Source organism: Coregonus clupeaformis, chromosome 6 (genome assembly GCF_020615455.1).
Source record: "Coregonus clupeaformis isolate EN_2021a chromosome 6, ASM2061545v1, whole genome shotgun sequence".
Taxonomy (NCBI): Eukaryota; Metazoa; Chordata; class Actinopteri; order Salmoniformes; family Salmonidae; genus Coregonus; species Coregonus clupeaformis.
This window is the reverse complement of record NC_059197.1, coordinates 6,028,974-6,055,755: the sequence shown is the minus strand read 5'-3', so window position 1 is coordinate 6,055,755 and position 26,782 is coordinate 6,028,974. Positions and strand designations below refer to the sequence as shown.

General features: G+C 45.0%; 1 protein-coding gene across 4 annotated transcripts; it reads left to right on the top strand.

The window, feature by feature from the left end:
* On the top strand, nt 1-26,178 carry LOC121567560 (arf-GAP domain and FG repeat-containing protein 1). Of its 4 annotated transcripts, XM_041877702.2 has the most exons (13): nt 1-345; nt 12,470-12,563; nt 14,001-14,116; nt 14,892-15,054; nt 15,438-15,621; nt 17,705-17,827; nt 18,805-18,891; nt 20,773-20,962; nt 21,294-21,373; nt 21,674-21,775; nt 25,323-25,475; nt 25,567-25,655; nt 25,797-26,178. In XM_041877702.2, the coding sequence occupies exons 1-13, from the start codon at nt 179-181 to the stop codon at nt 25,854-25,856; spliced, it is 1,608 nt and encodes a 535-aa protein (XP_041733636.1). In that variant the 5' UTR covers nt 1-178; the 3' UTR covers nt 25,857-26,178. The 4 variants fall into 4 exon arrangements, with proteins under 4 accessions (XP_041733636.1, XP_041733639.1, XP_041733638.1 ...); XM_041877705.2 differs by lacking the exon at nt 17,705-17,827; XM_041877704.2 differs by lacking the exon at nt 18,805-18,891.
* The last annotated feature ends 604 nt before the right edge of the window (nt 26,179-26,782 follow it).

Below are 26,782 nucleotides of genomic sequence, written 5' to 3'. Positions count from 1 at the left end.
AATCAGGAGCGTGCAGTGCGTGACTCCCTCTCTTGACTACGACGCCTTGTTCAGCTGACAGTCATAGTAGCCGCTCTACTCCGATTCGGTACCCGTTTAGCAGCAAAAGCTTTTCCCGTTACTTGCAATTCCCCCATCCTTCACTGGTTTTGTTTTCTTTCCCCTATTTGTCCCAGTCATGGCGGCGAGTGCGAAAAGAAAGCAAGAGGAGAAACACCTGAAGATGCTGAGAGAAATGACGAGTTTGCCTCCCAACAGAAAGTGCTTTGACTGCGATCAGCGCGGCCCAACCTATGCCAACATGACGGTGGGGTCTTTCGTCTGCACCTCCTGCTCTGGCATACTGTAAGTAGAAATGTGATTGAATGAGTGACCTTTTAATTCCGCGTTGACAGGCCGCACTGTCATGATGCTAAATACCTAGTTACTAGCTAGCTAACCGTTTGCTAGGTAGCTAGCTATCCATTCCTCCCAGTCTCTTTCCATTTTGAGCTGAAATTGTCTTGTGGGTTGGATGTCTGCTGTGTTAGCTATAGCTAGCTAACTAGATATAGCCAAATTAACGCGATATATCTAGTATAAGAGTAGGATAGTTCGCTAAATAACCAGATACAGTTAGCATCTCTTAGTAAGCTAGTAAGCTCGCTGGTAGCTAACTAACGTTAGCTAGCCACATACTGTAACGGCAATTTACCAGTAGTTAGCTACAGTAGCTAATGTTAGCTGGCTCCAATCAATTAACGCAGTTAAACAGTATAGTTAGCTACTGTAACTAACTAAATAGTAAACCGCTAAATGTGATCAGTGTGAATTGCTAGTTTGAGATCTGTGGACAAGATGAGCATCATTAAGAAACGTGTCACACGCTGCAGTCGTTTTCACACTGCAACCTGGACTCAGGGGTAGATGCAATATAGTGAACGAAAATCCGGGAGACCTAATTAGTAAATGTTACATTTCGTATGCAGGGCTCTACGCTGACCTTTTTTACAAGGAGCACATGTCCGCTTAAGTTGAAAAATGTAGGCACACACAAAGAAATGTAGGTACACAAGAAAAAATATTTGAGATAATAAAGCTACAATCCTTAATTTCTTATGAGATTCGAACACAGGCTGTATGTATGCAGGAAGCCTGGTGTGATTCTAGTGTGGGGAAGTGGTGGCATGGCCCATTGGCCCCGTTTCGCTACATCAGCAGCATGCAATAAAAAATATTTGAGGTAATAAAGCTAGAATCCTTAATTTCTTATGAGATTCGAACACACAACCACCCACGTTTCGGTTTTGCCATAAAGGTAGAATCAGTTAAATGATGTTGCCACTAGCAGCGCCACAGATATTGAGATGAGCGAGATATAAGACTTTGCTCTCAGTCACGCACAGTATATGCGTTGTGCACTGGATCGCTTCACACTGTTCACAGCGTGGTAGCCAGGGCGCCAAAACAGCAGAGAAGTTGAGCCTCGCGCTTCAACTCTCTTAGTTGTAGTGGAAATGTATCCACTATGCTGTTTACTTCCTGCATCTAAGTCATATCGCTGAGTCTACTTAATTGCAAATTCCACACAAAAACCATCCTTTGGTATTTGTTTCATTAGTCCATTGTTGATATAGTCCCAAACAGAAATACAGCTGATATGAGGCATTTTGCATCATATTTTTTTTTTTTTTTTTTTAGTCATTTAGCAGACGCTCTTATCCAGAGCGACTTACAGGAGCAATTAGGGTTAAGTGCCTTGCTCAAGGGCACATCGACAGATTTTTCACCTAGTTGGCTCGGGGATTAGAACCAGCGACCTTTCGGTTACAGGCACAACGCTCTTACCCACTAAGCTACCTGCCGCCCTGGCAAAACGTATCATCATATGATTCAAAACATATCATACCGGCTGTATTTCCGTGTTTTGAAGGTTATATATCTTGAAAACTTCATTGCTGACATGCAAAACATTTTGGGACTATATCAACAATGGACTAATGAAACAAATACCAAAAGATAGTTTTTGGGTGGAGATTTCCTTTAAGTAACCAACTGTCTTATCTAACCATAACAAAGGTAACATATCATACTAATTTGAGTGTCCCAGATTTTTGTTTACTGTGTTACGTCTAGTCTGAGAGCAGCCTGCACACTAGCCAGTTAACTTTGCTCCTCAGGTGGCTAGCTAGCGATTTTATTGTCAATCACCCAGTTTTTTCTAGTTGACCACCCAGCTAGCTATCAAGCCAGGCAATGTCGACCACATTAAAACAAGTGTCATCTGCCTAGCTATTAAGGTGGTAGGGGAAACTCATTTTCAAAATGGCATTTTACTATTTAACATAACAGTATTTCTGTGATGCAAGGTTGATGCTGTTCCTCTGGCTTGTACTGTTGTGTAACCAAGCATCTGTATAGCTTGGGATTGAGGATTAGTGGGACTGAAGCTGTGTTTTTCTCCTCCCTACTCCTACCAAAATAATGCAATCTCAGTTATATGTAAAATGTTGTTGAGGAAATTAATTTTTAAAGATCTGGGAAAAAAGAACACCACACAGGCAGAGAAAAAAACAAGATCATTTTCTAGATTTTTATGTGCCACTCAGCTTTTTCATGTCAACCTGACCTTGTTTGTTCAGAATCTGACAATGCCTGGTAGTTGCATGCATGGTAAATAATGACTTGTTACATATCTCAAACAGAGGACATCACTGGTGTACTGTTCACCATTTCCTGGTTTTCAGCTAGGTTGACGAACATCAGGTGTCTTCAACAGCAGCAAGCTTGTTTGTTTTTTCACCATTGAAAGAATTCCTGCTGACGTAAATGAGATGATAATATAATATATAATAATATGCCATTTAGCAGACGCTTTTATCCAAAGCGACTTACAGTCATGCGTGCATACATTTTTGTGTATGGGTGGTCCCGGGGATCGAACCCACTACCTTGGCGTTACAAGCGCCGTGCTCTACCAGCTGAGCTACAGAGGACCACAATGAACATTACCCCAGACCTCCCTGGTTTGCTAACCTATAATATTCTGCAGTAGATCTATATAATGTCATTATGCTAATCACTTGCAGAACATCTTTCATCTCAAGTCTTTGGGGGATTTCAGTTTTTACTCTTCCTTACAGTTAGGCCTAAAACCACCCATGTTGTGCTAGTCAGTACATTCGCCGATTCTTCTCTAGCATCATAGTTTGTGTATGAGGTTGGCTGTAGCTTTCTGCTGAACTCTACACCCAGTTTGCATAGGCTACACTGCAGAGCTAGGCTAGCAACCTTTATCTGTCTCTGGTGTGTCTTGACACAAGTTCCTGAGCACCAGCCTCGCCCTTGGGACACGAGCCCACAATGTCCTGATTACTTCATCAATGCTGCGCAGTGAGACGCCATTCGCCGGACTTAGCTTTCCTTCCTCAATGCCTCACTGAGGTCAACCTGTTATGGTCCATTAGCGGATAATGGTTAGCTTAATAATGGCAGAAAAGGTGAAGTGTGTGTCCCTCCCTGACTCTGTCCTTCATAGCTCCATTAATAGGTAGGGGAACTGAGACTGACTTAGCTGCTTCCCAGTCTGGTTTTAAGGTGCCCCTGTCTCCTTGTTGGGTTTCCCCCATCAGAATTGTTCTCTTGCACCCCAACCCTTTTCTCTTATTACACACACTGGATCTGTTTTAGGTGTGTACTTGCATCATTCGGTCTAGCCTAAGTGGTACTATCTGGGTGGGCGGTGTTTATAAGGTCTTTGTTTTGGCAGCTAAGGGGTGTGTGTGTGCGCTTCAACTGTGAGAACACTGTGTGAGAATCATTGTCTGCAGATGGACAGTTTGGTCCTTCCCTCTCTCATCTCTAATGGTTCTGCAGGGATTCCACTGTGAATTTCCCAGTGGTGCTGTGGTATTAAACTTTGATGTGGGATAATGGAGTTATTTTCTGCGCTCAGACACACAAGCTCCTCTGAAGAGTTTCACACTGTCTCTCAGACAGACTGTGTAATGTGAAAAATAACCCAAGATGGTAGCCAAAACTGTAAAGTCTACCAACTGCAAAACTACCAAGTCTTACCTACCAAACATATCCCTATAGGCAAGCCATATCAGGTAGGTTATTAATGTCTTGTCTAGCTAGTGGTCTATACCTTGTTCCAGTGTAATAACACAATAGCTAGGCGGTCCTTCTTTAGTGCTAGCAGGATTGGATTTGGTTTCCCAGCAGAACGATGACCGATCCTCCTTTCTGCTGATCAGGCTATCCATTTTACTTATGCGGTGGATCTGAGTCTTGTGCAAATCTTTCTTGGCAGGACTGTCATGTTGCTGAGATAGAGAGACGTGGGAGGCAGGGGAAATGACCGCTTTGCTGTCTGCCTCGTGGTACTGTATGTATGCAGGAAGCCTGGTGTGATTCTAGTGTGGGGAAGTGGTGGCATGGCCCATTGGCCCTGTTTCGCTACATCATCAGCATGCAGGGTAGTTAAACAGGAAGCGGAAAATTCCGGAAGTTGCAAATTGACTTCTTATCTCACTTTGGTTCCCAGGAAGGGTAGAGGAGGTTAGCGCTGACTGAGAGACATCAAATTACTGTATGCGGGACAATTTCCCAGACCCAGATGTCTTTTTCTTGGAAAACACTTTCAGTGGGGACTCTGCATTGAGCATGCTTTTTAGTCCAGGAGTAAACTTAATCTGGGACTGGGAAACTTGCTTATTGTGTTCTTTGAGACCCTTTTGTGCTTGCCGACTTATGCCGACATAGGCTAATGATAGTGTTACAAGCTACTGGTTTAGGCCTATAATTTAAGGATATGTGTGTTTGTATTTTTGATAGGATAGCTCTTAGAGCTGCTGGCATGTCTATCCTTCCCACACCCTTTAGAGAATTTATTTTATTTTACCTTTATTTAACTAGGCAAGTCAGTTAAGAACAAATTCTTATTTACAATGACGGCCTACACCGGCCAAACCCGGACGATGCTGGGCCAATTGTGCGCCGTCCTATGGGACTCCCAATCACGGCCGGTTGTGATACAGCCTGGAATCGAACCAGGGGGTCTGTAGTGACGCCTCAAGCACTGAGATGCAGTGCCTTAGACCGCTGCGCCACTCGGGAGCTGAAGGAATGTGACCAGTTCCACGACCATCTTCCTGAGCTCTATCTCTTGTTAGCCACTTACTACCCCCCCTTCCCCTTCCCTTCTACAGGAACCTACCTTAAAGACCCTCTGGGTCTAAGGTCAACTTCAACCTAAAACACAACACTATTTCAACGCTCATTCATAAGACTGCTGCTTGATTGTCTTTCCTTCTGTTGATCCTAATGCCTTTTGATTTGGTTTGAGATTAATAGTTGGTATTTTCTTGTCATCGATTTGAGTAGTTAACTAGGCCAGTTAGTTAGGCTAACTCAGTTGCGTAGTTATCTAGGCCAGTTAGTTAGGCTAACTGATTTCAGTAGCTAACTAGGCCAGTTAGTTAGGCTAACTGATTTGAGTATTTAACTAGGCCAGTTAATTGGGCTAACTGATTTGAGTAGTTATTAACTAAGCCAGTTAGTTAGCTAACTGCTTGCCTACTTGTCAAGGGGGTCAGAGCTGGGGCACTTCTCGGCCCCTCTCCTCCGCTGCCTGTGGCTTGTTTAATGGGTGGGGTTAGAATCTACTGTGCAAACACATTCCATATGAAGGTGGAGAGGCTTTTCCCAGGAGGAAAACAATGTTTGTTGTAGAGGTTTCCTTACAGTAGGAAGTTAATATAGTGACACATTGACCATATTTCAGGGACCATTGTTATTTTTCTGACCATGTCAGCCAGGACCTGACCAGGAAAACCTCTCAGACGTATTTGAATTTTATTCTGGTTATTTCATGTGATTAGTAAAAACTCCTGAGCCCAACCATAGTTTATGGTGACTGACCGTTGTGTTCTTGTACAGTGAGGGAAAAAAGTATTTGATCCCCTGCTGATTTTGTACGTTTGCCCACTGACAAAGAAATGATCAGTCTATAATTTTAATGGTAGGTGTATTTGAACAGTGAGAGACAGAATAACAACAAAACAATCCAGAAAAACGCATGTCAAATGATATAAATTGATTTGCATTTTAATGAGGGAAATAAGTGTTTGAACCCCTCTCAATCAGAAAGATTTCTGGCTCCCAGGTGTCTTTTTATACAGGTAACGAGCTGAGATTAGGAGCACACTCTTAAAGGGAGTGCTCCTAATCTCAGTGTGTTACCTGTATAAAAGACACCTGTCCACAGAAGCAATCATTCAATAGATTCCAAACTCTCCACCATGGCCAATACCAAAGAGCTCTCCAAGGATGTTAGGGACAAGATTGTAGACCTACACAAGGCTGGAATGGGCTACAAGACAATCGCCAAGCAGCTTGGTGAGAAGGTGACAACAGTTGGTGCGATTATTCGCAAATGGAAGAAACACAAAATAACTGTCAATCTCCCTCGGCCTGGGGCTCCATGCAAGATCTCACATCGTGGAGTTGCAATGATCATGAGAACGGTGAGGAATCAGCCCAGAACTACACGGAGGATCTTGTCAATGATCTCAAGGCAGCTGGGACCATAGTCTACGCCGTGAAGGACTGAAATCCTGCAGCGCCCGCAAGGTTCCCCTGCTCAAGAAAGCACATATACATGCCCGTCTCAAGTTTGCCAATGAACATCTGAATGATTCAGAGGAGAACTGGGTGAAAGTGTTGTGGTCAGATGAGACCAAAATTGAGCTCTTTGGCATCAATTCAACTCGCCGTGTTTGGAGGAGGAGGAATGCTGTCTATGACCCCATGAACACCATCCCCACCGTCAAACATAGAGGTGGAAACATTATGCTTTGGGGGTGTTTTTCTGCTAAGGGGACAGGACAACTTCACCGCATCAAAGGGACGATGGACGGGGCCATGTACCGTCAAATCTTGGGTGAGAACCTCCTTCCCTCAGCCAGGGCATTGAAAATGGGTCGTGGATGGGTATTCCAGCATGACAATGACCCAAAACACACGGCCAAGGCAATAAAGGAGTGCCTCAAGAAGAAGTACATTAATGTCCTGGAGTGGCCTAGCCAGCCATAGAAAATCTGTGGAGGGAGCTGAAGGATTGAGTTGCCAAACGTCAGCCTCGAAACCTTAATGACTTGGAAAAGATCTGCAAAGAGGAGTGGGACAAAATCCCTCCTGAGATGTGTGCAAACCTGGTGGCCAACTACAAGAAACGTCTGACCTCTGTGATTGCCAACAAGGGTTTTGCCACCAAGTACTAAGTCATGTTTTGCAGAGGGGTCAAATACTTATTTCCCTCATTAAAATGCAAATCAATTTATAACATTTTTGACATGCGTTTTTCTGGATTTTTTTGTTGTTATTCTGCCTCTCACTGTTCAAATAAACCTACCATTAAAATTATAGACTGATCATTTCTTTGTCAGTGGGCAAACGTACAAAAACAGCAGGGGATCAAATACTTTTTTCCCTCACTGTAAGCATTGAATGAATGCTGAACAGTGCTGACGGATGCCGTATTATCATATACAGGCTCATTTATTCTTGGCTTTGGCTAAGAAGTGTGTGTGTGTGTCTGAGTACTACAGAGGCGTTGGCTGGTGAGGATGTTAGTAGTCAGTATGCTAATGACAGGCGCTCTGCTGCTGGGTGTTTCAGCTCTCTACACATACAGTGGGGGAAAAAAGTATTTAGTCAGCCACCAATTGTGCAAGTTCTCCCACTTAAAAAGATGAGAGAGGCCTGTAATTTTCATCATAGGTACACGTCAACTATGACAGACAAAATGAGATTTTTTTTTCCAGAAAATCACATTGTAGGATTTTGAATGAATTTATTTGCAAATTATGGTGGAAAATAAGTATTTGGTCATTAACAAAAGTTTCTCAATACTTTGTTATATACCCTTTGTTGGCAATGACACAGGTCAAACGTTTTCTGTAAGTCTTCACAAGGTTTTCACACACTGTTGCTGGTATTTTGGCCCATTCCTCCATGCAGATCTCCTCTAGAGCAGTGATGTTTTGGGGCTGTCGCTGGGCAACACAGACCTTCAACTCCCTCCAAAGATTTTCTATGGGGTTGAGATCTGGAGACTGGCTAGGCCACTCCAGGACCTTGAAATGCTTCTTACGAAGCCACTCCTTTGTTGCCCGGGCGGTGTGTTTGGGATCATTGTCATGCTGAAAGACCCAGCCACGTTTCATCTTCAATGCCCTTGCTGATGGAAGGAGGTTTTCACTCAAAATCTCACGATACATGGCCCCATTCATTCTTTCCTTTACACGGATCAGTCGTCCTGGTCCCTTTGCAGAAAAACAGCCCCAAAGCATGATGTTTCCACCCCCATGCTTCACAGTAGGTATGGTGTTCTTTGGATGCAACTCAGCATTCTTTGTCCTCCAAACACGACGAGTTGAGTTTTTACCAAAAAGTTCTATTTTGGTTTCATCTGACCATATAACATTCTCCCAATCCTCTTCTGGATCATCCAAATGCACTCTAGCAAACTTCAGACGGGCCTGGACATGTACTGGCTTAAGCAGGGGGAAACGTCTGGCACTGCAGGATTTGAGTCCCTGGCGACGTAGTGTGTTACTGATGGTAGGCTTTGTTACTTTGGTTCCAGCTCTCTGCAGGTCATTCACTAGGTCCCCCCGTGTGGTTCTGGGATTTTTGCTCACCGTTCTTGTGATCATTTTGACCCCACGGGGTGAGATCTTGCGTGGAGCCCCAGATCGAGGGAGATTATCAGTGGTCTTGTATGTCTTCCATTTCCTAATAATTGCTCCCACAGTTGATTTCTTCAAACCAAGCTGCTTACCTATTGCAGATTCAGTCTTCCCAGCCTGGTGCAGGTCTACAATTTTGTTTCTGGTGTCCTTTGACAGCTCTTTGGTCTTGGCCATAGTATAGTTTGGAGTGTGACTGTTTGAGGTTGTGGACAGGTGTCTTTTATACTGATAACAAGTTCAAACAGGTGCCATTAATACAGGTAACGAGTGGACAGAGGAGCCTCTTAAAGAAGAAGTTACAGGTCTGTGAGAGCCAGAAATCTTGCTTGTTTGTAGGTGACCAAATACTTATTTTCCACCATAATTTGCAAATAAATTCATTAAAAATCCTACAATGTGATTTTCTGGATTTTTTCCCCTCATTTTGTCTGTCATAGTTGACGTGTACCTATGATGAAAATTACAGGCCTCTCTCATCTTTTTAAGTGGGAGAACTTGCACAATTGGTGGCTGACTAAATACTTTATTTCCCCACTGTACTGTGTGAGAGAGAGAGCGGGGGAAAGAGGGAGAGCGAGAGAGACAAAATAGTGTGAAAGTTGACTTTGACAATTCCACTGGGTATGCAAATCAACTGGGTTTCTCTGTAAAAAAAGAAAAAGCGATTTAAAAAGTGTCCGAATTTTTCAATTGCGGTGTGATGCCATCCTATTTCAGAGCTGGAGGGGTTTGGAACTCTCTCCCAGTATCTGACCTACTTTCCTCCTCATGAGACTGAACTGATCATTCATGTGCCCCAGGCCACACACACACACACACACACACACACACACAAACACAGAGTCAAACACGGAGTCAAACACTCACTTCACCCTCATGGTTGGCTAACTGGCCAGTCTAAGTAGAGCGAGAGAAGGTTGAAAAGTCAAATGTTCCCTGCACTAGTAGCCACAACTACACTGTCGGGTGTGCTTTACTTTGTACCAGCATGAACACGGTCGGAATGATGGTTCTGACAGGCTGAATCGAATGCATGTATTTGTCTGGGTCGCATTCATTAGTGCACTGCATACCGTAGCAAAATGCTTTGCAGCGGAAAACAAGCATTTCTCAAGTACAGCTAGTTCCTCCCCGTTTTGGTCCGTTATGTTCGTTTGGTGTCTGGTGAATAAGACCTGGTCTGTGTGTGACATAGATTCACTGTAATCTCAGTGTGAGACCTTGATGTCAGTCACTCTATTTGTGACAGAAAGTGGATACACCCCGACGCCTAATAGTAGATCTGAATACACATTACCATTGATGTAGCTGAAATGCTACATTTTTACTTGGCTCTAGTCGAATGCTAGTCTAATACTAATTGTAGACAACGACCCCTGTTACCTACTCTATCATTATTGTCTGTCAATAGGTCAGTAATTGAACCCCATACACAGGCTGTGTACCAAATGACACCCTATTCCCAATCTAGTGTCACTACTTTTGACTGAATGCAGCTCCAGTCAGTCCGTTGATTGATTGGTGTTGTATAGAACTGAAGATAGGTGATGGATGGGTGATCCATAGAAATACAATGAGGTGATCTACCATTTGGGTGGGACTCGTCCCTAATTTCAACGGAGGGCTAAAGGCAAGAGCAGTGAATAATTGAAGAACAGCCCTAGTCTAGTCTTACACAGCACAGCGTTGCTCTCTCCCTCCCAGTTCTCTATAGCTTTTAGGTCTTTCTTAGGTCTCCATGGAGAATGTTTAGGTGAAGTGTGTGTGGCGGTCAAATTTAGTCAATTTTAGCAGTGAATGTAAACAGGCCTATTATTATCAATATTATATTTGCATTGTGAAAAGTGATGTAAAATTGTGTATTACACCTTTTAATTCTCCCAACTTATTATTTTTATATATATATAAAAACAAAACATTACAAAAAATTGCGGACCACCTGCAGTACCCCGGACCACAAGTTGAAAACCGCTGGTCTAGAGCAAATGTTAATGTAGACAAATCTCATTAACAAGTGCTGAGGCTCAGGTGACCTGAGTGACACGGGGTACAGTTTCACCTGTTCCTCAGCAGACTTTTTTTCTTCCTCTCTTGAAATGGCCGGCACACAGGAGCAGAGCTGTGTACAGGAAATGGAGGCAGAAAACCGGCCTCCCTGATAGCTCGGGCTCACTCACACATCACACGGAAACTCGAACACATACTCTAAAAGCTCACACACTTTCATCAAACACTCGCTCACACACACATATACATACATACATACACACACACCTAGGCTAACGCTAACTCCCTTCAAGTGTAGCTGAGCTAGGTTGCTCAGCGAGCATTTTTATGTATTTATTTTTATTTCACCTTTATTTAACCAGGTAAGCCAGTTGAGAACAAGTTCTCATTTACAACTGCGACCTGGCCAAGATAAAGCAAAGCAGTGCGATTAAAAACAACACAGAGTTACATATGGAATAAACAAAAACGTACAGTCAATAACACAATAGAAAATAGAAAATCGATATACAGTGTGTGCAAATGTAGTAAGTTATGGAGGTAAGGCAATAAATAGGCCATAGTGCAAAATAATTACAATTTAGTATTAACACTGGAGTGATAGAAGTGCAGAAGATGATGTGCAAATAGAGATACTGGGGTGCAAATGAGCAAAATAAATAACAATGTAAATAACAATATGGGGATGAGGTAGTTGGGTGGGCTAATTACAGATGGGCTGTGTACAGGTATAGTGATAGGTAAGCTGCTCTGACAACTGATGCTTAAAGTTAATGAGGGAGATAAGTGTCTCCAGCTTCAGAGATTTTTGTAGTTTGTTCCAGTCATTTGCAGCAGAGGACTGGAAGGAATGGCAGCCAAAGGAGGTGTTGGCTTTGGGGATGACCAGTGAGATATACCTGCTGGAACGCATACTACGGGTGGGTGTTGCTATGGTGACCAATGAGCTAAGATAAGGCGGGGATTTGCCTAGGAGTGATTTATAGATGACCTGGAGCCAGTGGGTTTGGCGACGAATATGTAGTGAGGGCCAGCCAACGAGAGCGTACAGGTCACAATGGTGGGTAGTATATGGGGCTTTGGTGACGACAACATTGCGTGATAAGTGACCTCGCATGAGACTGAAAGACTAGTGTTGACTCTTAGATCTAGGCCTACCATTTGGGATTGCGCTCCATGAGCTAACACAGTCTTATGTCTTGCGTGTCGTGATGACAAGCCGGGGTTCAGTACCCGTGTTGTTAGGCTCTACAAGGGTAGAATTTCTCTCTCTCTCGCTCCTTCACTCTCTCTCTCTCGCTCTCCCCGTTAGGCTATACAAGGGAAGAATTGCTCACTCTCTCTCTCTCTCTCTCTCCCGCTTCTCTCTCTCCTCTTCCTCTCTAGTGATGTGTCTCTGTTCTTGTCCCAGATTCTGCAGTAATAAGCCCAGCAGAACTCAGCACTTTCCTAATGAATCGCTCCAGTCTGAGGATGAGTCAGTACAGGGATCTGGATCTTATGATCCTATCTAATGGAAGGGCTCTTCATGTGTGATGCTTTACAAATGCATTTTCCCTATTTCTCCCCTCTCCTCTTTCCCTCTCTCTGCTGTTCTCTCTCCCCTCCTCTCCCATCTTCCTGTTCTTTCATATCTCCTCCCCTCTCCCATCTTCCTCTTCTTTAATCTCTCCTCCCCTCTCCCATCTTCCCCTCCTCTTTCCCCCCTTCTCTTCTCTCCTCAGGCGAGGGCTGAACCCACCCCACAGAGTGAAGTCCATCTCCATGACGACCTTCACGCAACCGGAAATCGAGTTCCTCCAGAAACACGGCAATGAGGTAGGTCGGCATAGCGACCGGGCCCCACAGACCTCCCAGGACTGTTGTCAACATGGCTGCCTGGGTCGTATACACTAGGAACCAAAGGGAAGCAAACAGGCCAAAATGAAACGCTAGTTTTTGTTTTCTGTTGTCACTGTCCAGCTCTTCCAGTTCTTAGCACCCCGATGGAGACTAGAATGCAGAAATACATAGGTTTATAATGATAAAGAAGTGTTTTTCAAACCTGGTCCCAGATCTGTTTATGCTCTCTTGCTGTCTTCTATGCTCATTGTGATGGCCAGACACACAAACAGATCTGTGACCAGGCTAGTAGCCTATGTTTCTATTCAACTTCCATTGTCCTCCAAGCTAGGCCACCTTTCGTATGTCCACCTCTTAATCAATCAGTCTAAGGAGCGCTGGCTGGCTGGCTGGCTGGCTGACTCCTTGCCCTCAATGCCCTGAGACTTATTCTAACCCCAGATCATGGAATTCCATACTTTGTGTTCCATATGGCCGGCCTCACCCTTTCCCCCTTTTGGTTTTGGGTGACATTCCACTGATATTTCCCCTAATCCTGTAAAGTGGGATTTGTGTGTTTGCTGAGAATAGCGTGGTGGTGTGCTGACCGGGTGGCCACGGCACAACAGACACAGAGCAGCTCTTTCAGGAGATGTCGCTCTGATGCTTTCTCATGCGTTCCATGCGTCTGGTTATTTATTTAGTTGGCTCTGACCCACACACACACACACACACACACACACACACACACACACACACACACACACACACACACACACTTTAATCTGCCAAGGATTCCGAATTGGAGTAATGAGCTTCTGCTAGATGATATGGGTGGTAGTGGTACAAAACTGAACCTGTGCTTGTCCTTGATGCTGTTCTGCAGGCTATGTGTGTCAGGTGCTTTATGTGAGAAGAATATTCTAGGCCTATTGGAAACATCGATACAAGCCTTGGAGGACATGCATTATCTTCAGCCTTGACTTTATTGTCTCCTGCTGTCTGTCCTCTTTTTATATATAGTTTGTCAGTTTGTCTCTCTCTCTCTCTCTGTCTCTCTCTTTCGCTCTCTGTCTGTCTGTCTGTCTCTATGATTCAGTATGTATTCTGTTTGTCTGCTTCTAATTGTAAAATCCTAGGTGTCCATGTGTACTGTAAAATAATTTTGCACTTGGCAAGTTGGCTGTAGATCTCTCCATTTCCGGGCTCCCAAGAGACACCCTGGAATGTTCCTTAATGTCCTACATTCTGATGCTGCTCTCTAGGCCTGGAGGTGTTGAAGGGTTTTCTCTCTCTTTCATGTTTGTATTTTTCCTCTGTAAAGGGGATGAACCACATCTTCTGAATTGCCTGTGACTTTTATTCTCCTTACAATTTTCACCAAACCTGTTTTTCTGCTGTCTCTGTCCGTCCCCTCTCTCCTATCTTCTCTAGTCATGCAAACAGATATGGCTGGGGCTTTACGACGACAGAACCACTTCCATACCGGATTTCAGAGAACCCCAGAAAGTCAAGGAGTTCCTTCAGGAGAAATACGAGAAGAAGAGATGGTGAGCGGCTGCTGTAGAGTCCATAGGGCTCTGGTCAAAAGGAGTGCACTAAAAAGGGAGTAGGGTGCCATTTGGGACCCTTCTCTCCACTGCATGAGAAATCCCTAGAGACGGGCAGCTCACTGCAGTTGGCCCTCGAGCAGCAAGGCACTTTGCATCAGTAACAACCCAGGCATATTTAGTGGATGATATCTAGGTTACTGTATGCGTTAGTTGGAATCTAAAAGGAAAGTATAATATTTACACACACCTAATGCTGCGTTTAGACAATGGACGCAAAAACCGTCATACCAGTCGGCATAGCGGGACAAGAAAACAAGGAAGAGGGTGACGGCAAAAGCAAGCCTGAACGACGGTATGCGTTGCTATGGTGATATCAGTAAACAAACAAGTGCAAATCAACATCCGGTTGGAAACAAGTCCTGTTTACCGTGGCGGCTGACGGCATTCACCTCCAGCCTCAACGGCATTTACTGTCGTGCTCTCATTGAAAACAATGACATCCGGTTTGCTGTCTACATCATACCATCTAAACGCAGCATAAATGTTCTCACAGGAGCAGCCAATCTCTTTGCTTTCAATTAATGTTCAGGACCTGTATGCACAAATAGAAGGAGTGCTGATCTAGGATCAGGTCCCCCCTGTCCATATACTCGTATTCATTATGATCCTAGATCAGCACTCTTACTCTGAGATGCTGGGTTATAGGAGTCCATTTGAATTCAAGCCTGTGTTGCTGTGTAACCAATTGAACACCATTGTTGTTGTGATTTAGGTTTGTTCCCCCGGAGCAGGCCAAAGTGGTGGCTTCGGTCCATGCCTCCATCTCAGGCTCGTCAGCCAGCAGCACCAGCAGCACCCCCGAGGTCCGACCCCTCAAAACCCTGCTGGGGGAGTCGGCCCCCACCCTGCACCTCAACAAGCACACGCCCAGTCAGGTAAGACACACTGGTTACTCAGCTGGCTGATAACAGGCCATACAACGTTTTCCCTGACCTGAAGTAGGGCCCAGGGAGTTTTTCCTGGTCAGATCATGTATTCAGGAGACCCTTCTGGCTCTAGTAGTCAAAACATATATATTTTTGAGTTGCTTTCAATAAGATAGCCTGTGAGAAGTGTGGATATCCAGGTGAACTATTTCTGCATGGTTGAGGTGTCCGTCTCTCTGTTAGTTAACTGGGTCATATTTAGCACGAAATGGAGTGAAACGGAGGTTCCATCCGAACTTCTGTCCAATAAGAAACGCCCATTTTTGTTTTCTGTTGCAAAGCGTTTTGCTACGGCATGCCCTAATGAACACAGCCCTGTTGGCTCTCTGTAGTCTCCGGTGGGGAGTCGTGCAGCCCAGGCCCTTCAGCTGAGCCAGCAGCAGCAGTTCCACGACAAGAAGTTTGACCTCCTCAGCGACCTGGGAGGAGACATCTTCGCCGCTCCGCCCCACTCGCAGATGGCAGCAGGCTCGGCGGCCAACTTTGCCAACTTTGCACATTTCAACAGTCACCCAGGTAAGGAGGAGTGGCACGAGCTGCACCGGTCCCTGGAGCGGTCCTTACACCCCTGGGCACAGTGGTTACATCTACTGCTTAGTGCATAGACTTCATTGGTCAATGATACTTATACTCAATGATACATTTCCTGAAGAATATTTGGGTGCTTGCTTCAGCTGTCCAAAAGTGTGTTTTATGGCAGTGGAAGAAACTTTAGAGGCATTTCGACTTCCTTAATTTCAAGAGTATGGACCTTCACTTTTTCTTACCACACTTTATGTTTTTCATATCAAGAAACATACATACACATATGAACAACAACTTACACACAAACAACGACTACATCTCATCGCCCAGACCCGCATGCTCACACCCCCCTTATTGATTTTAAATAATTAAAATGGTTGATTTCCAAGTACCTTAACCCCCTCATTGTCCATCACACTGGTCTATGTAAAGCATCGCAAGACACTGGAATTCTCATATGGCTATGGGCGGTCAGTTCCTTGGTTACTAATGAGGCCAACGTAAAGCTGTTTGCTCAGAGAATAATGTTTTCTCATCCTCAAAGAGCCATAAAGTTATACCTTAATGTAGTGTGGACAGAAAGGCAGCACCAGGTAAACCCACATGAGGCTTAAAGACACACACACTCTAAAAAGACATCACAATTTGATACTTAAAATAGTATTCATTTTAGAAAATGGACAATAACCTACACACTTATCAAACGTTCTATACCTATCAATCCTTTCCTTTCCTATCTTTCTACTACTTAACCAAAATACATCCGAGATTCACAGGAAGCCCATCTCTGCAGCAATCTCCCAACACCCCCAGAATAGCTTCCAGTTTCTCCATCTCTTTATCCTCACGTTCCTGTAGAACTCCACCTTGTCATCTCCATGTGCTTGTGGAACAGATGTTGTTTCTCCTGCTCATGCAGGTGCTGGTTGTGGTAGCAGAAGCTGGCCATGTTAAGGGACCGGGACTTCCAGTAATACTCAAAATGACAGAGTAACTCGGGAGGATCTGACCTAAAGTCACAATAAAACTAATTCCATGTATCTACATGGAATTAGAGAAATACTCAATAAGCCAAATCAAAAACAGAAATGATCAAAATCATGGGAAGAATGCAGTATTTGATGCTTACCGTTGTTGGTGGAATTTGAAGTTCTTGCAGGGAGATACTGACGTCTCTGTGCCATACATGGTAGGGACTGGTGAAATTGCTGGGTATTGAAGTAAATGTATAAAACATTTATAATCTTCGATAGCAGAAGCAAGTCACACGTCTAGTCTTGAGGTTGATGCAACCAAGGGTGTGTTCGTAAATTCAATCTGGAGTGCCAGAGTGCGCTCAGAGTTTACTGACACCGGCCATATTCAACGGGTGTTGAACGTTCGTAAATTCATCAGTTATTCTGCGCTCTGGCACACTCAGACGAGAGTGCTCTGAAATCGAAGTAGATAGCCAGAATGAATTTACGAACGCACCCCAAAACTGAGTTCTAAATCAACACTGTTACTCTTACCAGCCAAACATTCTAAATTCAAACATTCTACCATAGATATCCTATTAAATGACTAATTCTATGCATTCTACCAACTTTGCTTTGGTTGATTTATTATTTGTATTATTCAGAATTGCCATGACGATGAGAGAGTGAAATGAATGGATGTACTGTGTGCTTAATTTAAAATCTGTTTTACATTGAACCCAGTGGCAGACACACACACACACACACACACACACTAGAAGGTCAGGGCAGTGCCCTATAGAAGAAGTTGGACCTGTCATCATCACTATCATTGTTTGTTTGTCATTGTCATCTGGTGCCAGTCTGTCATTAGCTCCATATAGTTTAGTTCCATATCCCTCAATGTGTCATTTCTGTCGTTTCATCCCAAATGGCACCTTATACCCTATTTAGTGCACTACTTTTGACCAGGGCTCTTGTCAAAAGTAGTGCACTATAGGAATAGGGTGCTATTTGGGATGCTGCCTGTGTCATGTGTGACCATTAATCATCTCATTCATTGTGTCCTGTTTTGTTTGTCCTTTTTGATTTTATGTGCGTCTGACCCTCGTACAAAGCTCCAGCTGCTCAGAACGCAAACGCAGACTTTGCTAACTTTGATGCGTTTGGGAGTACGGCGGTGGGTCCATCGGGTGCTTTCCCCTCTGCACCCCAAGCCCCCTTCCAGACCTCACGTACAGGTAGAGCATGTTCCATTCACCTGTCATGGCCTGTCTCTATCTCACACACTCTCACATTTTCAACAGGTCACTGTTAGACTTCCTCCTTTCCCAGAGGCGCTCTCTCTCTCTCTGTTACACTCTCACATCAGTTCACTCTCACTCCTACTTGTCATGTGTTTTGTGTCCATTTTGTCTGTTGTAGTTTATGTTAGGAGACGTCTCCATATGATTTGTCTACTGTCTTTATCTGTCCCATGTGTTTGTCTGTCACTCACTCACTGTCTCTCCTCCCCATTCTCAAAGTCCTGGTCCATGGCTCCATCTCCGCTCCACTCATTTCATCACTCTCATTGGCTCTGTATTTGCTAGTTGGCTTGCTGGCTGCTCAAGGCACACACACTCACTCACTGGCTAGTTTTCCCCACCCACAGTCAAGGGAATTAGATTTTGATGTACCACACCGCCCTCTGCTGGAGACTAATGCCTGCAGTCTGCAGATGACCTCTTGACTTCTACGCAGCGGTGGATGGGAATGCACTGCTCTCTGGGTGCATCGAAACACTCTACAGTGGCATCCTCTCCTTGTCACCTTTCCTTCATCCGTAACTGATCTGAAAGGATCGAACAAAAGTACAGTTAGGCCTCTATCTGTCATGTCTGCTTTCACCTATCCTATATGTTTTCAGATCTGTGCGGAGCGCAGATGAGGAGACGAGGAGAGGAAACCACTTTAGACTATTGAGATGCAACCCCCCCTCTCTCTCAAGGCTCCTCCTGCTCTCACTCACATTGACCACCATGCTGCCTGGCCTGGCCTCTTCTTTCACACTGACCACCATGCTGCCTGGCCTCTTCTTTCACACTGACTCCATTCGCTCTGTTATGATTTTGTTTTGCTTTTGGGTGATGTTTTCCCAGTTTTGGTTTATATTTCTTCTTTTTTTTTGACCCTGTCTCTCTGGTACTCATTTCACCCCGCCTGTTTTGGCTGCCAGCGTTCATGTCCCTCTCATCCAGCCGCAGTGTGGGTGAGTTTGCCACCGCTGGCACTGCTCTACCATACCCAGGTGCAGGTGCTCACAGTAAGTTCTCTCCATCTCACTGGGCTCAGCCTCTAGCTAACACCTTAACTGCCCTTTCTCCCCTCTGTCTGTCTGGTAGGCTCGAGGGGTTTTCCCATATCAATGTCTTTGGTTGTTCCTGTTGATGTGTGTGTGCCTGTCTGTGGATGCGTGTGTTGTATGCTCTTTGGTGTTTGCTGACCTGTTCATATCCAGAAGTACAGGGCCATTAGTGCCAAATAACATGATGTCATGCAGTCTAAACTGCAGCCAGCTATTGAAAGAAAAGATGGCCAACTATTACCTCGGCCTCTGGATATTCATCTAAAATCTAAAGATATTTCTCCACATATGTATTGTACTAAGATCTTGTAAGGGTGTAGGTAATTCAGTAATTCACTGTAGGTGTATTCATTTGTCAGACAGGAGAGTAGACAGGATTTCTTATTCCATAGCAACAGTCAGGTTCTACCCTCAAACCACTCCCAGTGAAGTAATGCTTCTTCTCTTCCTTTACCTCAACTCTCACTCTGTTTCCTCAGACAGTGACCAACCTCAGTCTCTGTGCCTAACTAACCCTCAGGGTAAGATGATTGTTAAGAAAGGCAACAATCATCCTACAAACACACATGAAGCCACTGTGTGGCTCTTGTGACAGTCAGACTAAGGACCATGACTGCTGTTGGGCTCATTTAAAGTCTGACACAGTTGACTCCATTAGATCTGACTGTTATACTACTCGACAGTATGATGCAGATCCTTTCCATTGATTTCAGCTCAGATGACGCACAGTGGTGTTATAAATTAAAGATGACTCTGCTGTACTCTGTAGATGCTGCCTGTATCCAGTAGCACACAGTGTTCAATCCAGCCCCCCAGATTTACGCTGCACAGTCAGAAACACACACACACACCCAGGCCCCTCTTGTGTGACTCCTCTCTGTCATCTCTCTCTCTCTCTCTCGCAGGTAGCACGTCCTCGGGGGGCCTAGCTAACACTAGCAATTTAGCTAATTTTGACCACTTCCCCAAATCCTGTAGCGCCGACATTGGATGCTTCAGTTCCTCTTCCCAGTCCCAGAGCCAGAGTTACTCCTCCACTGCAGGAGCGCCCAATGGGCTGGTAGACAGATACAGCGGCACTACTAGCGTCCCCGCTGATAGATACGCAGCTCTGGCTGACCTGGATACCATCTTTAGCTCTGCCAAAACGGAGCACGGTAAACCTCTCCATGCTGCGAGCCAGCCTCCACTCTGTTTCGCAGAGTGAGATTGCTATCGGGTTGGGGATGATGAGCTCATGCATGGTGTAGAATAGATACAGTCCGGGTCCCATTCTTTCTGAACCAGCAGGTACAGTGGGTCCTCATTTAAAAGTTGCGTCATACCACAGCACAGCTTGCGGAATGGTATGGCATGTTGGAGTGCATGACGTCATAGTATTTTACTGTCAAAATATGTTTATCTAGAATAACTGCAGCTCCATGCCTACTGATGGCAATCAGCAAATACCAATTTGGGGAAAATATCCTTTCTATTTTAGTCTGTTATATTCCATCATATTCATGTTGTAAAGGGATGTGGAATATAAGCATGTGATGTCTGCTAAATGTACAAGTTAATTTCATTGACATGGCGCCGCCATAGCCTCAGCGACTATAGCACAGATAAATACATCTTAAATCATGCTATTCTGTTCTTTTGAAATAAATTGTCTTAGTACCATGTTTTTTTATGACCTCCCTAAATAAAATATTAATAGATTTCTTTGTGATTGTGTATGTTACATTGATTTATTATACAATCTCTCCCTGCTGTGTGTAGGAGACGGATGGAGTTACTAGCTTCTACAGTACCCTCCTGGCCTCCCTGTGTTGTGAACCAGCCTGTGTGTGTTTTCAGGAGGTAGCGTCCCTAGTGGGGCCCCGGGCTCTCTCCCCCCGGGGACGTCGGCAGGACTGCGTCACCCCCAGAGTCAGCTGACGGGTACGTCGGCGGCAGACCGCTACGCCGCGCTGGCCGAGCTGGACAACGTGTTCGGCTCGTCGGCCCCCGCCACCAGCGTCTACAACACCATCAGCACTTCTCAAGGGTACGAGAACACACCATCAGATGAATTCCCCCTCTTTCCATTGCCCTCCAGTCTATGCCTAGAGTTCTTTCTTTCTGTCTCTCTCATATTATCATCTTTGTAAATATATAAATCAACTTTCTTGTTATCAACAAGTAGGTCTATCTTTCAAAATGATACTCAGCCCTCTCGCCTCTGTCACTGGTTGCATCTCAAATCACACCCTATTCTCTAAAAGGGCACTACTTTTAGCACTACTGCTAGGGACCATATAGGTAATATGCTGTCATTTGGGATGCCTCTGTCATGGTGAGTCCATGTGGTCACTAACGAGTGTTGTGTTGTGTCCCAGGGGGATGTTTGGCCCTGTGACAGGAGTCTCGTCAGCCCAGGCACAACAATGCATGTCCAGCATGCCCCAGGGTTTTGGAGGTGAGTTTCCATTCGCTACCCTTTCCCCCTTAGTGTGCACTACACTAGTTAACTCACCCCGTGGGTTTAAAAACATTGGATAGGTGTAAGCATTGGCTATAGGGAGTTTTCTTCATATTTCACTCACTGTCTTGCGTCTATTACTTTTCAATCCATGAGGGGGAGTGAACGAGTGCACGCTTCGGGGAGAAGGGGGTGGATTAAAATGAGACCGCAACCCATTTCTCTAGAGCTGAAGTAGACTTAGCTACTCAGAGATGAACTAATATGAGTTTGATGTCTCCTCTTCCCTTCTGCCAGGTCCGTCAACAAACCCCTTTGCTGCTGCAGTGGTTGCCCCGGCGACAGCCACCACCAACCCCTTCCAGAGCAACGGGAGAGCAGCGGCCATGGCAGCAGCAGGTGGGGACACGCCACGGATGTCTTGCATACCCAATGTACTTGAAACTAAAGCCATAGGCTATGAACCAAATCATTCTTGCCTACTATTTACAAAAATTCTATACTATGTACTAACCATACTACATACTGTTTATAACATACTGTTCAGTAAAAATGTATGCAGTAAGCAACAGATATCAACATACAGTGGGGAGAACAAGTATTTGATACACTGCCGATTTTGCAGGTTTTCCTACTTACAAAGCATGTAGAGGTCTGTAATGTTTTATCATAGGTACACTTCAACTGTGAGAGACGGAATCTAAAACAAAAATCCAGAAAATCACATTTGTATGATTTTTAAGTAATTAATTTGCATTTTATTGCATGACATAAGTATTTGATACATCAGAAAAGCAGAACTTAATATTTGGTACAGAAACATTTGTTTGCAATTAGAGATCATACATTTCCTGTAGGTCTTGACCAGGTTTGCACACACTGCAGCAGGGATTTTGGCCCACTCCTCCATACAGACCTTCTCCAGATCCTTCAGGTTTCGGGGCTGTCGCTGGGCAATACGGACGTTCAGCTCCCTCCAAAGATTTTCTATTGGGTTCAGGTCTGGAGACTGGCTAGGCCACTCCAGGACCTTGAGATGCCTCTTACGGAGCCACTCCTTAGTTGCCCTGGCTGTGTGTTTCGGGTCATTGTCATGCTGGAAGACCCAGCCACGACCCATCTTCAATGCTCTTACTGAGGGAAGGAGGTTGTTGGCCAAGATCACGCGATACATGGCCCCATCCATCCTCCCCTCAATACGGTGCAGTCGTCCTGTCCCCTTTGCAGAAAAGCATCCCCAAAGAAATGTTTCCAACTCCATGCTTCACGGTTGGGATGGTGTTCTTGGGGTTGTACTCATCCTTCTTCTTCCTCCAAACACGGCGAGTGGAGTTTAGACCAGAAAGATCTATTTTTGTCTCATCAGACCACATGACCTTCTCCCATTCCTCCTCTGGATCATCAGATGGTCATTGGCAAACTTCAGACGGGCCTGGACATGCACTGGCTTGAGCAGGGGGACCTTTCGTGTGCTGCAGGATTTTAATCCATGACGGCGTAGTGTGTTACTAATGGTTTTCTTTGAGACTGTGGTCCCAGCTCTCTTCAGGTCATTGACCAGGTCCTGCCGTGTAGTTCTGGGCTGATCCCTCACCTTCCTCATGATCATTGATGCCCCACGAGGTGAGATCTTGCATGAAGCCCCAGACCGAGGGTGATTGACCGTCATCTTGAACTTTTTCCATTTTCTAATAATTGCACCAACAGTTGTTGCCTTCTCACCAAGCTGCTTGCCTATTGTCCTGTAGCCCATCCCAGCCTTGTGCAGGTCTACAATTTTATCCCTGATGTCCTTACACAGCTCTCTGGTCTTGGCCATTGTGGAGAGGTTGGAGTCTGTTTGATTGAGTGTGTGGACAGGTGTCTTTTATACAGGTAACGAGTTCAAACGTGCAGTTAATACAGGTAATGAGTGGAGAACAGGAGGGCTTCTTAAAGAAAAACTAACAGGTCTGTGAGAGCCGGAATTCTTACTGGTTGGTAGGTGATCAAATACTTATGTCATGCAATAAAATGCAAATTAATTACTTAAAAATCATACAATGTGATTTTCTGGATTTTTGTTTTAGATTCCGTCTCTCACAGTTGAAGTGTACCTATGATAAAAATTACAGACCTCTACATGCTTTGTAAGTAGGAAAACCTGCAAAATCGGCAGTGTATCAAATACTTGTTCTCCCCACTGTACTAGGCATGCATACTGAGAAGGAGTCATGTAATGCGCAATTGGGTTGTTCCGAGGTTAAATGCTGAAGACACATTTTAGTTGAATGTATTCAGTTGTACAGCTGACTAGGTATCCCTTTCCCTGCCATTCGTACATCACGTCTGATCACGCGGGAGTCTGAAAATACAATTATCTTCCTCAATAGCATGCAGCTAATTCGTACTAGATGAAGTACATCTCTGTGACTAAAGCTGATCTAACTATCAGTGGTTAGTGGCCATTTTGAGGTAGTTCAGAACAAAAACATGTTTCACAGATGGCAACTATTTTCCAAAGTCATGCTAAAATATCACATATTAACTGAGGCAGGTGATCATGAAAAAGCTTCTCTATGTAGCAAAATTCAAGGTATAGCCTAGTAGTCAATCGAAATCTCACAAGTCCATATTCTTAGATGACTGTGAACACCTGAAACCATGTGAGAGTGACCATGGTCACAGTGGTCATGGTCGTCAGAGGTCATAATGAGGTTATGAACCAGATGCCTTCACTTCATCGCTCAGCTAATTGTATTAATCTCTAAGTAAGTCTATTGCCGGTGGCTCGGTTGCTACGAGACGGCAGCATTATTTACTAACAATTGTCTGTAGCTAAATGAGGATATAGTCCAAGTAGTAATATTCTTACATAGACTAAATCGGAGAGACACTGATTGGGGACTGAGTGTTTCTGTAATGAGCGTGAAGGTGTGTGCGTACGTGTGTACGTGCAAATTATAATGGCTCTGTCTGATTGCTCTTGTGATGCTGGACAGGCCTGTTGGGGTCTCTGCATGGGCAGGGTTACCCTCCAGCCCACTTTGGTATGTCCCCTCCTCCTCCTCTTCCAGCTCACTCCTTTTCTCTCTCCCCCCCCACCCCCCCTTGCCTCCATGTGTCTTGGCTGTGGCAGTGCTTCCTAGAGCTCCCCAGAGAGTCCTGTGACTGTCTCGCCGACTGTGCATGTGTTGTGTGCCCTGACCTCTGACCCCAGTACTGCTTCTACTGTATCTGTGAGTGTGGGGGTCCTGATGCCTCAGCTACCCTCACCAATCCCCCCCTGCCCTCACTCTTGCCCTCACTGACGCTCCCAGACTGTAGTGATGTGGCACCGCCGATTACCCCATCTTGCCCCCTGCCGGCCAAGAGAAATAGCCTAACTAACAGTCGTAGCTTTTCAGACTATAGCTGTTGGCAGTGTGTATGTCCTCCAGCAGAGCTCTGAGGTTATAAATGGGTGTTGAAAGGACATCAAACAGCCAGATAACCATTTAAGAGTATCCTTTAACTGCACAACCATCTTGACTGTAAGCTTCTTATAATTTTTCACCCTCCTGGATTCTGTACACTGCATTTGCTAAGAGTGCCTATACCCTGATTGATGTAGTACTGTAGCAGTGTGCTAAATGCTGGTTATGTTATGGATAGAGCTAGTCTCTGAGACTCACAAAGTAGTGTTTTTTGTTGTTGCTGTGTTTGTTTCTCTGTGTTTAAGTGTACATTGCTCAGTAAAGGTGTTTTAGTTCAGGTTGTGTGCCAATGTTAACCTGGCGTCAGGTGTGATTATAGCTTGACTAGGTAGGTAGGTAGGTGGGTGGGTGGGTGGGTGTGTGTGTGTGTTTGCGCGTGCGAAGATGTTTTGTAGTCTGCGTTAGCGGTAATTGTGTAGCGTAAGCTCTGTGTAACTGATGTGATATTGTGTAGATTGTGAGTGTCCTCTCCTCTCCCACCTATCTTGCAGCCACGTTTGGAACAGGCTCCATGAGCATGCCAGCCGGATTCGGGAACGCTGCTGCCTACAACCTCCCCACCAGCTTCAGTGGGACCTTCCAACAGCCCTTCCCTGGCCAGGCCTCCTTCCCCCAGCCTCCGGCCTATCCCCAGCAACCCAACGGTGTGTGTTGGTGTTTGCATGGGTGTATGTGTGCTTTGCATGAATTTGTGTGGTGTACCCCTTTCATTTAAACCTTTCTCTGGTCCACCAGGAGGGGGGTTTTCAGCCTATGGACAGACCAAGGCTGTGGTGACCCCCTTTGCACAGGCGATGGCCGCACACTCTAGTAACCCCTTCTTGGTGAGTGGGACCATCAGGTGGTTTTCAACCGAATGTCCACAGTCTCTATTTGATAAGACTTGTGTTAGTTTCACTGGTGGTGATTTAATGGCTTCCCGCCCTCCCTTTCTCCCTCTCTCTCTGTCTTTGTCGTCCTTCTAGGCGGGCGCCCCTTCAGGACACTACCCCTCAGGAAGCTCTTCAACCAATCCTTTCTTATAGCGCTGCTCCATCCAAACTTCCACCACTAGGGTGTTGTCAACTGCCGTGCTCCGCTCGCACCTCTTGCACTGTTTTGTTTCACAAGATGCTTTAAAAAGACAAACGCAATGTTTCTAAAACTGGTATTTTGTATTATGTTTTAAGAACAATGACAACAACAAAGTGACGTAACTGACACCGTCCATGGCAACAAAAATCTAAACAAGGTAAAGGTGTGTAGAGGGAAGAGGGGGTGTTAGGGGCGGCAGGAAGCCTAGCGGTTAAGTGCGTTGGATCAGTAACCGAAAGGTCGCTGGTTCGAATCCCCGAGCCGACTAGGTGAAAAATCTGTCTGTCCCCATGAGCAAGGCACTTAACCCTAATTGCTCGACCTGTAAGTTGCTCTGGATAAGAGCGTCTGCTAAATGACTAAAATGTAAATATATTAAAGGGGCGGGGTCTGCTCTCATCCTCCAGCTACCCTGTGAACTGGCCCAGCCTCAGCTGAGCCACATGTATATTCAAACTGGCTGATACTAAGTTATTGCAAAATAATCCGATTCATTACGCTGCAATTTTGTAAATATTTTTTTCTTAGTGGAAATTAGCTCTGTGCATATCAGTATTTGTACGTTTAACACGAGTTTAAGGGCAGAAATGTTATCTGGAAAAGCTGAGGACTACTTTGAGTTACTGTATTTGTAAAGAGGAACCAAAAGCATTTTGTGCCGCGTCATATCGGTAGGACTATTTTTACAGAGAAGAAGTGGAGAACATGCATTTCATCATTTATTACAGATGAGGGGGAGGAGTCTCTCTCCTCTTCTGTGATTGGCCCCGAGGGCAGAGGCTCCACCTGGAAGGGGATGGGCTCTCACCTGTCCTGCTGTCCAGGTGGTTTACCACAATATAGACTGAAGACCACTGACATTGGGTGTTAAAGAGAT

What these genes read in the sequence shown, in the direction of transcription:
- LOC121567560 (XM_041877702.2), top strand. Translation starts at nt 179, where the DNA reads ATGGCGGCGAGTGCGAAAAGAAAGCAAGAGGAGAAACACCTGAAGATG. An exon ending in CATGCCCCAGGGTTTTGGAG is followed by an intron (nt 21,374 to 21,673) that starts GTGAGTTTCCAT and finishes CCCTTCTGCCAG; the next exon opens with GTCCGTCAACAAACCCCTTT. An exon ending in ACTCTAGTAACCCCTTCTTG is followed by an intron (nt 25,656 to 25,796) that starts GTGAGTGGGACC and finishes TCGTCCTTCTAG; the next exon opens with GCGGGCGCCCCTTCAGGACA.